General features: G+C 40.0%; 1 protein-coding gene across 12 annotated transcripts in view; it reads right to left on the reverse strand.

Moving 5' to 3' along the window:
* The window catches only part of DOCK3 (dedicator of cytokinesis 3), a 413,180-nt gene that overhangs the window by 105,659 nt on the left and 291,759 nt on the right, over positions 1-15,762 (reverse strand). For all 12 annotated transcript variants that reach the window (XM_033424479.2, XM_033424476.2, XM_033424475.2 and 9 more), the window contains exon 13: positions 5,757-5,845. In XM_033424479.2, coding sequence (XP_033280370.1) covers positions 5,757-5,845 — 89 coding nt within the window. The remainder of the gene's footprint in view (positions 1-5,756; positions 5,846-15,762) is intronic.

Genomic DNA, 15,762 nt, shown 5'->3' on the forward strand with positions numbered 1-15,762 from the left:
GCCAAGAAGCAGTCAGACACACACTTCAAAGAAAAGCAGCCTATTTCTCCTCCTGGATTTCCCACAACAGCATGAAGACCTCCTCTCACTACGGCCATCCTGAGGCTCTCTGAAGTCTATGCTGCCCCAGCACAGAGGATGGGGTGCTTTTCTAACACTGTTTAAGTGGCCAGTGTCTGTGAGTTCTGGACAAAAATCATGGACACTGATGATGGCATGGTTTCTTGCTCACTCTGGGAGGTGAGACAAAATTCAGCATTTTAACCTGGTGAAGTGATGGTGGAAACTGCACTTTGGTTGTTTCTTTTTTAAAAAAAAAACAAAAAACCCTTTTTAAATTAATTAATTTATTTTAAAAATTTATTTATTTTATTTATTTAATTTTGGCTGCATTGGGTCTTTGTTGCTGTGCATGAGCTTCCTCTAGTTGTGGCAAGCGGGGGCTACTCTTCGTTGCAGTACATGGGCGCTAGGCGTGCGGGCCTCAGTAGTTGTGGCACTCGGGATCAGCAGTTGTGGTTTGCAGGCTCTAGAGCGCAGGCTCAGTAGTTGTGGCGCATGGGCTTAGTTGCTCCACGGCATGTGGGATCTTCCTGGACCAGGAATCGAACCTGTGTTCCCTGCATTGGCAGGCGGGTTCTTAACCACTGTTCACCAGGAAAGCCCCTGTCCATGTTTTAATCACATCATATCCCAAGAATTTGTAGCCAAGGGTAGCTTTTTATAAATAAAATAAGGAAATAAAGCAAAGAACACTATAAATATTGGTGTGAACAGTTTTCCAAATTGTAGTAACTTCTCTGTATTTTAAAAACAAGATTTGTCTCTTGCTTTAGCCTAGTTTTAGGTGAGGAATATGAACTCCCTTCCCCTTCCAGCACACTGCGTGTAGCTCCTTGGAATCCAGGCACATATAAGGGGAAACTGGCACTTAAAAACAGTGGAAAAAGCCCTGAGGAACCCCACGCTACAGAGTTTTAGAGAAGTCTCAAACTTTGAAGCCTCTGATTTGGAGCTGCTCTGAGGACCCTCCTAGTTCAATATATGTTGACCCTGATAAAGAAAAAAAAAGTTCTTTTCAACAACTTTGGGAACTGCCATGCCCTGAAGTGGCTTTACACTGTCATTTAAGGGCAACTTTTTATTTACAACAGGTCTATGGAAGTTAAAACAAAGAAGGCTATATAAAAGAGATTATGAAACAATTTAGTGGTATTGGGTTGGCCAAAAAGTTCCTTCGGTTTTTAAGTAAAAATAAAAGACACACTTTTCTTTCCTTTTAAAAAAAAAATTATTATTAAATATTTATTTATTTGGCTGCACCGGGTCTTAGTTGTGGCACACGGGATCTTCGTTGAGGCATGCGGGACTTTTTAGTTGCAGCATGCAGGATCTTTTAGTTGCAGCACGTGGATCTTTAGTTGCAGCATGTGGGTGGGGGGGTCTTCCAGTTTTGGCATGCGGGATCTTCAGTTGCGTCATGCGAACTCCCAGTTGCGCCATGTGGGATCCAGTTCCCCGACCAGGGCTCGAACCCTCCTCCCTGCACCCCCCCCCCCAATTAAGAGCACAGAGACCTAGCCACTGGACCACCAGGGAAGTCCCAAACATGCATTTTTTCACTTTTACCAAGAACTTTATTGAATATATTCACCGTTTTGTTCCACTACCTTCTGCCATTTTTCATGCAATTTCATAATTCCAACTTCCCAAAATTTTTTATCTTTTTGAGCAAAGAATTGTTCCAGGTGCCTTTTACAGTCTTCCAGGGAATTGAAATTTTTTTCCATTAAGAGAATTTTGTAAAGACTGAAATAAATGGGAATCTGAAGGTGCAATGTCTGGTGAATATAGCAGATAAATCAGAACTTCCCAGCCAAGCTGTAACAGTTTTTGCCTGGTCATCAAAGAAACACGCGGTCTTGCGTTATCTTGATGGAAGATTATGCGTTTTCTGTTGACTAATTCCGGACGCTTTTCATCGAGTGCTGCTTTCAGTTGGTCTAACTGGGAGCAGTACTTGTTGGAATTAATTGTTTGGTTTTCCAGAAGCAGCTCATAATAGACGACTCCCTTCCAATCCCACCATGTACACAACATCACCTTCTTTGGATGAAGATCGGCCTTTGGTGTGGTTGGTGGTGGTTCATTTCGCTTGCCCCACGATCTCTTCCATTCCACATTATTGTACAGTATCCACTTTTCATCACCCGTCACAGTTTGTTTTAAAAACAGAATGTTTTTGTTACGTTTAAGTAGAGAATTGCATGCGGAAATATGGTCAAGAAGGTTTTTTTCACTTAACTTATGTGGAACCCAAACATCAAAGAGATTAACATAACCAAGCTGGTGCAAATGATTTTCAATGCTTTATTTGGATATTTTGAGTATGTTGGCTATCTCCCACATGGTATAACGTTGACTATTCTCAATTAATGTCTTGATTTGATCGCTATCAACTTCACATGGTCTACCTGACCATGGAGCATCATCCAGCTAGAAATCTCCAGCATGAAAATACACAAATCACCTTTGACATGTTCGATCACTCACAGCACCTTCTCCATACACTGCACAAATCTTTTTTTGCGTTTCAGTTACATTTTTACCTTTCTAGAAATAATAAAGCATAATATGCCGAAAATGTTGCTTTTTTCTTCCATCTTCGATATTAAAATGGCTACACAAAAATCACCAATTTTGATAAGTTTTTTTAAAATGCATGCTGATATGACAGCTGTCACAATATAATCTAACAAAACTGTTTCGAATGAAGTTGAAGACAACTAAGCGCTACTAGAGCCACCTTACGGAAAACCAAATGAACTTTTTGGCCAACTCAATAAAAACTATCTGGAGAAACACAGTTCTATGTAAATTTGATAGCTATCTTCAAGGGTATATAAAAGCTCATAGGCTTTTACTTTTATTTATATATTCTATATATTTCATTGAGGTATAGTTGATGTACAATATTATATAAGTTTCAGCTGTACAACAGTGATTCACAACTTTTAAAGGTTATGTTCCATTTATATTTATTATAAAATATTGGCTATATTCTCTGTGTTGTTATATCCTTGCAGCTTATTTATTTTATACATAGTAGTTTGTACCTCTTAATCCTCTACCCCTCCCCATGTCCCTCCCTCCCCTCACTGGAAACCAACAGTTTGTTCTCTATATCTGCAAGTCTGTTTCTTTCTCGTTATATTCACTAGTTTGTTTTACATTTTAGATTCCACATATAAGTGATATCATACAGTATTTGTCTTTCTCTAACTTATGTCACTTAGCATAATACCCTCCAACTCCATCTATGTTTTTGCAAATGGCAAAATTTCATTCTTTTTTAAGGCTGAGTAGTATTCCATTGTTCATATATATACACTACATCTTCTTTATCCGTTCATCTTTTGATGGACACTTAGGTTGCTTCCATATCTTGGCAACTGTAAATAACGCTTCTATGAACACTGGGGTGTACACATCTATACATCTTTTTGAATTAGCGGTTTTTTTTTTCGGATATATACCCAGGAGTGGAATTGTTGGGTCACATGGTAGTTCTATGTTCAGTTTTTTGAGAATCCTCCATACTGTTTTTCACAGTCGCTACACCAATTTACATTCCCACCAACGGTATGTGAGGGTTCCCTTTTCTCCACAGCCTCACCAACATTTGTTATTTGCGTCCTTTTTCATGATAGCCATTCTGACAGGTTTGAGGTGATATATCATTGTGGTTTTAATTTGCATTTCTCTGATGATTAATGATGTTGAACATCTTTTCATGTGCCTGCTGGCCATCTGTACGTCTTCTTTGGAAAAACGTCTATTCAGATCTTATAGGCTTTTAAATAGTGCTTCTAATTTAATCAAGCAATATTCAGTTTAGAATTAATGTTAATATGTACAACTGTACATGATATAACATGCACAGTTGTACTATGTGCTGTGAAGCACAACAGGTTTCTAAATAAAAGAGTTTGCATAGAGACCATTCAGAGATAAAGGAGGTTGGCCACTGGACAAATTTTTCTTAATCAGTAATCAAATTAATCTTAATCAAGATTTAGATAGAAATTAAACAGAGTTTTTTTTTTTGTTTTTTTTTTTTGCGGTACGCGGGCTTCTCACTGTTGTGGCCTCTCCCGTTGTGGAGCACAGGCTCCGGAGGCACAGGCTCAGCGGCCACGGCTCACGGGCCCAGCCGCTCCGCAGCATGTGGGATCTTCCCGGACCAGGGCACGAACCTGTGTCCCCTGCATCGGCAGGCGGACTCTCAACCACTGCGCCACCAGGGAAGCCCTAAACAGAGTTTTAAAATGAGGGAAAAAGAAAAGGAGAAGTTGAGCTAAGATGAAAGCTGCTTTGAAATAAAGATCTTCTATTTTAGTTCTAGAATGACTGATACTGGCAGACTAATCATTGATTCTCATTAGCGTCAGGCTTTCTTGGTGATGCTAACACTGAACAGGAATAGAAAAAGTGACATTTATGTGTGTCTTTTTTGGGGGCTGGGTGTGTAACCTTTGTTCAGCAAAAAACAGACTTCACAATGTGACAAACCCGGCAACACTTTTGTTCACTCTGGATTCAAACTGGAACTCAAGTTACTTATCAAAGCATAAGGAATCCACCATGGAAAGAGTAGAAAATGTATTTTGGTCAGAAGAAATGGCCAAAAAGCACACATGAAAAGATGCTCAACATCACTAATTATCAGAGAAATGCAAATCAAAACTACAATGAGGTCTCACTTCACACTGGTCAGAATGGCAACCATCAAAAAGTCTACAAATAAATACTAGAGATAGTGTGGAGAAAAGGGAGCCCTCCTATATTGTTGGTGGGAATGTAAACTGGTACAGCCGTTGTGGAGAACAGTATGGAGGTTCCTTAAAAAACTAAAAATAGAACTACCATATGGTCCAGCAATCCCACTCCTGGGCATATATCTGGAGAAAACCAAAATCCAAAAGGACAGGTGCACTCTAATGTTCACTGCAGTACTGTTTACAACAGCCAAGACGTGGAAGCAACCTAAATATCCATCGACAGAGGAGTGGATAAAGAAAATGTGGTACATACATACAATGGAATATTACTCAGACATAAAAAAGAATGAAATAATGCCCTTTGCTGCAACATGGATGGACCCAGAGATTATCATACTAAGTGAAGTAAGTCAGACAGAGAAAGACAAAAATATCATGTGATATCACTTACATGTGGAATCTAAAAAAAAATGGTACAAATGAATGTATTTACGAAACAGAAATAGTCACAGATGTAGAAAACAAACTTATGGTTACTAGGGGGGGTGGGGGGGAGGGATAAATTGGGAGATTAGGATTGATGCATATACACTACTATATATAAAATAGATAACTAACAAGGACCTACTATATAGCACAGGGAACTCTACTCAATACTCTATGATGACCTATATGGGAAAAGAATCTAAAAAAGAGTGGATATATGTATAGGTATAACTGATTCACTTTGCTGTACAGCAGAAACTAACACACATTGTAAATCAACTATACTCCAATAAAAATTTTTTTAAAAAGTAATTAGGGAAGGTCTCAAATTATCACAAAAAGAAAGAGAAATTGCCTGAACAGGAGAACAAATGTCTGTAGGAGACTGAACTTTACATCTGGCAACTGATCAGCACAAATCAACTAAGGTGTGTATGATCAGCAACTGCAAATGCAACACAAAGTCTCCTAGCCAAAGAAGCACATTACCATGACTGGTGCTGGGGGCAGAGTACTTGGCGCTGGACTTGCGGATGATATTCTCGTGGATCTGGGACCACTCACTCTCGTTGTTGCACCTGCAACAGAAGGACAGGCATTATGATTCTCAACAGTTTTAAACATCTGGTATGACGTTCAATGTGTAACACTAAGTTTGAAGGGATACTTCAAACTCACTTTCCTAAAGAAATGAACATATATTTTACTAAATTAGACAAGGCTCATTTTCTGGTAAGGCACACAGAAGATTCACATTTGGGGAAATAGTAGAAACTCTAAAATGAACCTCTGCAAATATTTTTGAGTGGCAAAATATCCTATTCTCTGAAGTAACACTTTCCCACATGACAAGTTTTTTTCATTTTTAGTTCCTTATACACCCTTAAAACTAGGCGCTAGAGGAAAGCTCCTGATAGAGGAAAAAACAGTTCCTTTCAACAAGTACTGCTGTTTACAAACTTCCATGTCACACTTGCTCTACGCAGTCATTCAACTGTTGCTGTAATGGCCCCAGAGAAAAATCCTGCTAAGCTCAGGGCAATGTTGATATTTGCCTGTAGCTGTATTTCAGCCAGACCACGATAAGAAGAAAAGTTTGGGAGAGTAGTGGGCTTGGTTCACTGTGAAATCCTCTGTAGTCAAGGAGAAGGAGGGCTTAGTAGAGAAGGCTGGATGCCTAAATATGTAAGGATAAAGTTCTTTCCTAGGGACTTCAGGATTGGGAGAAAAGAGAGAATGGAGGAACAACACTGCACCTCTATTAATTTCTGACATTTTTAGAGTCTTCCCCACTAAAGGAAAATTCCAAGAAAGCTGCAGTCATACAACCACTTGGTATGGTTTAGGAACAGAGACTAGGAAGGAATTCCTCATCCTAATGTAGACATCTTGATGAAACAACTGAAATGAGATTAGAATCATCTCTTGAAAATTCCATGTCACACCCAGAGTCTCCACAGCCTCGGCCCCTCCCTTCCCCTGTTGGATAGGGAGAACACACTGACCCCAGAAAACAGAGTCCATGTACAAAGGAAACCACACAGGATCTTTCCATGGTAACTTAGAAGTGTGTAGTCCAGCCACAGCAAGAGGAAACTCCAGCAAGAGTTATATCAGGTGCCATCCAGCAGTGTGAAGCACAACAGGTTTCTAAATAAAAGAGTTTGTATAGAGACCATTCAGAGATAAAGGAGGTTGGCCACTGGACAAATTTTTCTTAATCAGTGGCTCTTCGGACTCCTTAGTAGAAATAAGCCTCACTTAGAGATGTTACAAAGAATTGTCAAAGATAAGGTTCTCAAAGTCCAGAGCTGTGAGGATAACTTCTGCTTACAGAAATCCTTCCAAGGAAAGGAAGGGGGAGAGTGTTCTTTAAAATGATCACTTGTGATTAGCAACTCAGTTGGAAATCAAAAGTGAGAGGTGCTGGCAGCAGCACGTCTAGCCCTTCCTGTCTGACATGCACACTGTCTCAGCTCTTCCAATCAGTCAATACATCAGAGAAGTGCCCAGCTGGTGAGGACTGAGACTTGTCTTGCTGTCAGATTTTTGTCACTTTCTAGGTTTACAAAATCAGTAGTTACATTCTTTAACAGAAATCTGACTATAGTTTGTTATAGTGTATTCCCCCCCACTTCAAAATAAGAGTCTTGACTAATGCACAGTATAATGAATACAGACAATAATATTGTACTATAATGATGCAATGTGATAAATATTGCTTGACTGGCAATCATAATACAATATATAAATATATCAAGGTAACACGCTATACATCTCAAGTATATATATACATATATATATATATATATATATAATACATACACAAAGAATCCAAATAAATAAATAAATAAAACCAAAAGGAAAAAAAAAAGAGTCTTGAAAATTAACTCCCTCTCTCCAATGGGTAGTATAATTTCAGTATTTCTCCAATAAAACACTCACTGGTTCTTTGGCAGTATAGAACCAGTGAGCTGGTGCTTTATCAACCACATCAACAGTGACAATGTGTATTATTTCACTGACATGTACTTTTCCACCCGACACATACAATTCAGATGCCAGACACCTGATGACTTGTCCCCTGTACTCCTCTCCCTTTGTATGCCCCTTAACTATCATTGGCATTCAGAGATCTGCATTTGAAGCCCATTTCTTTCCTACCATATGAGCTTTCTGGGCAATCTCACCTGCTCCCATGGTTTCAACCACCACCAAAAGCAGATAAGACCCAAAGCAGTGTCTCCAGCCCAGACTCACCCCTAAGTTTCTGACCTGCATGGCCACAAGACAGCTTATCATTTCCTACCCACCCGTCTGCTCCTAGAAACTCCTTCTGAGTAGAACCCACTAGTTCACTAAACCAGAACTCTTCCAGCTGTCATCACGTCCTGTAGATTTTGTTATCTTAAAATCTGTCACATCTGACCTCTCCTCTTCATGGCCTTGGTTCAGCCATTACCACCTCTCTTCCAAACCAGTGTAATCACCTCTTAACTGGCCTTTCAATTATCTCCCTTTCTAGAATGCCAAGGGAGCTACTCAAATCATCTGAAACTAAATGGATGTGGTATCATTAGCATATTTTAACCAATCACTAGGATATTTCGTAAGGAAAAAATATAAATGTAATAAGCATTTATTAACCAAATGAGTTATGATTATAATGAAGCATGATTATGTTGTATCCAATCAAATTAGTATTTAGAGCATGATTACTGATGTTGATAGTTTGCCCTCAATCATAAGACTCACAAGGGATTGTATCTAAAACAGGTCTGTGTGCCTCTGTGGCACACCTTCCTCACGGAGGAGGTAACCAGCACAGGCAATGAAGTAGCACTTCAACCACTACATGTCCAGGGATTTTACTCAAGGTTTAACACAGAGGGGTGAGAGGTTTTTGGTTTTCTACATGGGATCACTAAGCATTCCAAAGCATCAGAGCAGGTGTGCAGATTCTGCTCAGCAAAGAGTGTTCAGAATACTGTTCTTATTCACTCATGTACTAGAGCACACTTTACCATTTGCCTCTTCCCTACTACCTCCTTATCTTCTTGATTTCTGTGGGTATTCACCCAACTTTCTTCTCATCTTTCCCCAAGGTGGGCAACCCAAAAAAGTATTCAAGAAGTTTTAAAGAGTTGTTTGTAAGACCTTTAAGTCTGCTTTTTTAGGATGCCTAATATAGGTAGGTAATGATCAGGATATTCTCCCATATTTTATTTCACTAAGATAGGTATTCTCATGTTCATCTTACAGATGAGGAGAGTGAGGTGAAGCTGTAGTCTAAACACAGGTCTGTCTGGACCCAAAGCAGGGCAGGGGTGAGGGTGGAGGGGCAGAGAGAAAGAAGCTGCAGAGTTCTGTGACCCTGAAAACCTTACTCCCACACCAGGCTTCAGTGTACTTGTCTCCCTGACACCAGTCAGAATTCCCATTCTGTCTACCTTCATCTAACTGCAACTATTCAGTTTTGACTATGGCTTAAAACTTAATTTAGTGCAAATAATCCATATTAAAATTCTTTCTTGGAGAGTGGCCAAGATGGCAGAATAAAAACACTCTGAGCTCACCTCTTCTCACACCAAAATCACAACTATTTGCAGAACCATTGTTAAAAAATACTGGAACCTACCAGAAAAGATCTTCTACAGCCAAAGACATAAAGAAGGAACCACAACGAGACCAGAAGAAGGGGAAGACTCATAATCAAACCCCATATCTCCAGATGGGTGACCCACAAACTGGAGAATATATTGCAGAAGTTCTACCATAGGAGTGAGAGTTCTGAGCCCCACGTCAGGCTCCCCAGCCCAGCACTGGCAAGATGAGCCCCCAGAGCATTTGGTTTGAAGACCAGTGGGGCTTACTTAAAATAGAGACTTCACTCTTAAAGGGAGTGAAAAAAGCTCCCTTTTTTTTTTTCACACAAAAGCTCATGCGCACCAGCACATAGGGAAAAAAATATAATTTGACAGGAGCCTGGGCCAGACCTTCCTGCTGGTTTTGGAGCGTCTCCTGGAGAGGTGAGGCATGGATGAAGCTCACCCTGGGGACACAGACACTGGTGGCAAACATACTGGGGAACACTGTTGACGGCTGACATCTTGGCTCTTTAGTTCCAAGACCTGGCCCTATCCAACAGCCTCTAGGCAGCACTGCTGGGACACTTTAGGCCAAACAACTAACTGGGTGGGGACACAGTGCCAACAATCAGCAGACAGGCTGCCTAAAGACTAAAGAGCCCATAGCTACCTCTGGGCTTGCCCCTAGACATGGCCCAGCCCACCAGAGCGCCAAGATGGAGCCGTACCCACCAGTGGACAGGCATGAGCCCCTCCCACCAGGAAGCCAGACCAAGCCTCTAGACCAACCTCATCCACAAGGGGGCAGACGCCAGAAGCAAGAAAACTACGACCCCTCAATACAGGGCAGACCCTACCCTGGGATCAGCTGGGCCCTGGCCTGGCCCACTAGCAGGCCAATGCAACCTTCAGGACACCCCAGAACCCATACCCAACTGTGTCAGGAACCAACATCCCCCCCCACAAAACAACCTGAAATGAGCTCTGGGATCCCTGGGCTGCAGCCAGACTCCAGGAACAAGCTCTGCTTGCTAGTAGACTGGCATTAACCCCAGGATCTGGCTTCACCTGCCAGTGGGAGGGCAACAGCCCCAGTCTTCAGGACTCTGACTCCACCCACCAGTAAGCCAGCACTAGCCCTGGGGGTGATGTAGGATTGTGCAACCAGCCACCTCATGACCAGGCCCTGCTAAACAGCAGCCAGTAGCATCCACACAAAGCAGGTTCTGGCAATCAACCAGACTAGGGGCCTATCAGACCATCCACACAGTTAGCCCACCACAACAGAAGGACCCACATAGCCCTCTTCGAGTGAACCCTTAGAGCACACAGCTTGGGTGACGGGAGTGCGGAACTGCTGGGATGCATAGGACGCTTCTACAGAGGGCCGCTTCTCCGAGGTCAAGAAAAGTAACTAACCTACCACATACATAAAAATACAAATAGCAACTGAGACAAAACAAGAAATATGTTTCAGACGAAAGAACAAGATAAAACCCCAGAAGAACAACTAAGTGAAGTGGAGACAGGCAATCTACCCAAGGCGTTCAGAGTAATGATCGTAAAGATAATCAAAGAACTCGAGAGAAGAATGGATGCACAGAAAAAGAAGTCAGAAATTTTTTAACAGAGTTAGAAAATATAAAGAACAACCAAACAGAGATGAAGAATAAAATAACTGAAATGAAAAATGCACTGGAAGGAATCAACAGTAGACTAAATGAACCAGAAGAATGGATCAGTGAGCTGGGAAGACAGAGTAGTGGAAATCACTGCTGCTGAACAGACAAAAGAAAGAAGAATGAACAGAAGTCAGGACAGATTAAGAGACCTCTGGGACAACATCAAGTCTGCTAATATTCACATTACAGGGGTCCCAGGAGAAGAGAGAAAGGGCCCAAGAAAATATCTGAAGAGATAACAGCTGAAAACCTCCTTCATCTGGGAAAGGAAACAGTCACCCAAGTCCAAGAAGCACAGAGTCCCATACAGGATTAACCCAAAGAGGAAAAGACAAGATACATTGTAATCAAAATGACAAAAATTAAAGATAGAGAAAACTAAAAGCAGCTAGGGGAAAGCAACAAATAACATACAAGGGAACTCCCATAATACTATCAGCCAATTTTTCAGCAGAAACTCAGCAGGCTAGAAGGGAATGGTATGATATATTTAAAGTGATGAAAGAGAAGAACCTACAACCAAGAATACTCTACCCAGCAAGGCTCTCAGATTAGAAGGAGAAATCAAAAGCTTTACAGACAAGCAAAAGCTAAAGAATTCAGCACCACCAAACCAGCTTTACAACAAATGTTAAAGGAACTTCTCTAGGTAAAAAAGAAAAGGCCACAACTAGAAACAAGAAAATTACAGAATGAAAAAGCTCATTGGTAAAGGGAAACATACAGTAAAGGTAGAAAATATCCACAAACAAAGCTCATAGGGAGGTTAAAACACAAGAGTGATAAAATCACCTGTATCCACAATAAGCAGTTAAAGAGATACACAAAACTATTAGATGTAAAATATGATATCAAAAACAGTAATCATGAGAGGAGGAGAGTACAAATGCAAGGTATCTAAAATGCATCTGAAATTAAGAGATCAGCAACTTACAACAACCATGTATATACAAAGACAGCTATACAAACACCTGACGTAATTGCAAACCAAAATTTATAACAGATATACACACAAAAAAGAAAAAGGAATCCAAACGTAACACTAAAGATAGAGAGAGCAAAAGAAAAAGGGGAAAATAAGACCTATAAAAACAAATCGAAAACAATTAAAATGGCAATAGGAACATACATATCAATAATTACTTTAAATGTAAATGGGCTAAATGCTCCAACCAAAAGACACACACTGGCTGAATGGATACAAAAACAGGACCCATATATGCTGCCTACAAGAGACTCATATCAGATCTAGAGACACATACAGACTGAAAGTGAGGGGATGGAAAAACACAGTCCATGCAAATGCAAATCAAAAGAAAGCCAGAGTAGCAATACTTATATCAGACAAAATAGACTTTAAAATAAAGATTGTTATAAGAAATAAAGAAAGACACTACATAATGATCAAGGGATCAATCCAAGAAAAAGATGTAACAACTGTAAATATACATGCACCCAACATAGGAGCACCTCAATATATAAGGCAAATATTAACAAATATAAAAGAAAGAATCAATGGTAACACAATAATAGTAGGGGACTTTAATACCCCACTTAGGGGACATCCCTGCTGGTGCAGTGGCTAAGAATCCATCTGCCAAAGCAGGGGACACGGGTTCAAGCCCTGGTCTGGGAAGATTCCACATGCTGTGGAGCAACTAAGCCTGTGCGCCACAACTACTGAGGCTGCATTCTAAAGCCCACGAGCCACAACTACTAAGCCTGTGTGCTGCAACTACCGAAGCCCACGTGCCTAGAGAAGCCACCGCAATGAGAAGCCTGCGCACCGCAACGAAGAGTAGCCCCCACTAGCCGCAACTCGAGAGAGCCCGCGCGAGCAGCAACAAAGACCCAATGGAGCCAAAAATAAATAAATTAATAAATTAATTTATTTTAAAAATACCCCACTTACATCAATGGACACGTTATCCAGACAGAAAATCAAAAAGGAAACACAGGCCTTAAATGACATGTTAGACCAGATGGATTTAATTAATATTTACAGAGCATTCCATCCAAAAGCAGCAGAATACACATTCTTTTCAAGTGCATGTGGAACACTCTCCAGGACAGAACACATGCTGGGCCACAAGGCAAGCCTCAGTAAATTTAAGAAAACTAAAATCATATCAAGCATCTTTTCCAACCACAATGCAATGAGGCTAGAAATCAACCACAAGAAAAGAACTGCAAAAAACACAAACATGTGGAGGCTAAACAATATGCTACTAAACAACCAGTGGATCACTGAAGAAATCGAAGAGGAAATTAAAAAATACCTAGACACAAATGAAAACAAGATGATCCAAAACCTATGGGGTGCAGCAAAAGCAGTTCTAAGAAGGAAGTTTAGAGCGATACAAGCTTACCTCAGGAAACAAGGAAAATCTCAAATAAACAACCTAACCCTACACCTAAAGCAACTAGAGAAAAAAGAACAAACAAAACCCAAAGTTAGTAGAAGGAAAGAAATCATAAAATCAGAGCAAAAATAAATGAAATAGAGACTAAAAAAAAAAATAGAAAAGATCGATGAAACTAAAAGCTGGTTCTTGGCAAATATAAACAAAATGGATAAACCTTTAGCCAGAGTCATCAAGAAAAAAAAGGGAGAGGGCCCAAATCAATGATATCAGAAATGGAAAGGGAGAAGTTACAACCAGCACCACAGAAATACAAAGGATCATAAGAGACTACTATGAGCAATTATATGCCAATAAAATGGACAACCTAGAAGAAATGGACAAATTCTTAGAAAGGTACAATCTTCCAAAACTTAACTAGGAAGAAATAGAAAATATGAATAGACCAATTATCAGTACTGAAAATGAATCAGTAATTTAAAAACTCCCGATTAAACAAAAGTCCAGGACTAGATGGCTTCATAGGTAAATTCCACCAAAAATTTAGAGAAGAGTTAACACCCATCCTTCTGAAACTATTCCAAAAAAACTGCAGAGAAAACAACACTTCCAAATTCATCCTATGAGGCCACGATCACCCTGATATGAAAACCAGACAAAAATATCATAAAAAAAAGAAAATTACAGGCCAATATCACTGATGAACAAAGACACCAAAATCCTCAACAAAATACTAGCAAACTGACTCCAACAATATATTAAAAGGATCATACACCATGGTCAAGTGGGATTTATCCTAGAAATGCAAGGATTTTTCAATATCCACAAATCAATCAATGTGATACACCACACTAACATACTGAAGAATAAAAACCATATGATCATCTCAGTAGATGCAGAAAAAGCTTTTGATGAAATTCAACATCATTTACGATAAAAACTCTTCAGGAAGCTGGCATAGAGGGAACACACCTCAACATAATAAAGGTCATAAATTACAAACCCACTACTATCATACACAACAGTGAAAAGCCGAAAGTATTCCCTCTAAGATCAGGAACAAGACAAAGATGTCCACTCTTGCCACTTTTATTCAACATAATTTTGGAAATCCTAGCCACAGCAATGAGAGAAGAAAAAGAAATAAAAGGAATCCAAATTGGAAAACAAAAAGTAAAACTGTCACTGTTTGCCAGTGTCATGATACTATACACAGAAAATCCTAAAGATGCTACCAGAAAGCTACTAGAGCTCATCAATGAATTCGGTAAAGTTGCTGGATGCAAAATTAATATACAGAAATCTGCTGCATTTCTATACAATAGCAATGAACTATTAGAAAGCAGAATTAAGGAAATAACCTCATTTACCATGACATCAAAAATAATGAAATACCTAGGAATAAACCTACCTAAGGAGGCAAAAGACCTGTCCTCTGAAAACTGTAAGATGCTGATGAAAAAAATTGAAGACCACACAAACAGATGGAAAGATATACCGTATTCTTGGATTGGGAGGATGAATACTGTTAAAATGACTATACTACCCAAGGCAATCTACTGATTCAGCGCAATCCCTACCAAACTACCAATGGCATTTTTCACAGAACTGGAGCAAAAAATTTAAAAATTTGTATGGAAACACAAAAGACCCTGGATAGCCAGAAAAATCTTAAGAAGAACGGAGCTGGAGGATTTCAGACTATACTACAAAGCTGAATTTATCAAAATAGTATGTTACTGTCACAAAAACAGACATAGAGATCAATGGATCAGGATAGAGAGCCCAGAAATAAACCCGTACACTTACAGTCAATTAGTTTTCAACAAAGGAGGCAAGAATATACCAATACAATGGAGAAAAGATGGTCTCTTCAGTAAGTGGTGCTGGGAAAACTGGACAGGTACATGTAAAAGAATGGAATTAGAACATTCTCTAACATCATAAACAAAAATAAATTCAAAATGGATTAAAGGGGGGCTTCCCTGGTGGCGCAGTGGTTGAGAGTCCGCCTGCCGATGCAGGGGACACGGGTTCGTGCCCCGGTCTAGGAAGATCCCACATGCCGCAGAGCGGCTGGGCCCGTGAGCCATGGCCGCTGAGCCTGTGCGTCCGGAGCCTGTGCTCCGCAATGGGAGAGGCCACAACAGTCAGGGGCCCGCGTACCGCAAAAAAAAAAAAAAAAATATATATATATATATATATATATATATATATATATATAGTGCTTTAGCAAGAATACTTATTTTTATTCCTCTTTCCAGGTGGTGAAAACCCTTATGTGAGTAACACTTCCACCCCTTCCATCACTTTCCTGCGAAAAGGAGTGACTTCTTTGGCCAGTGCTTCTAAGAGAAGGACC

The sequence above is a fragment of the Orcinus orca genome, chromosome 10 (genome assembly GCF_937001465.1).
Source record: "Orcinus orca chromosome 10, mOrcOrc1.1, whole genome shotgun sequence".
In the NCBI taxonomy this organism is placed as follows: Eukaryota; Metazoa; Chordata; class Mammalia; order Artiodactyla; family Delphinidae; genus Orcinus; species Orcinus orca.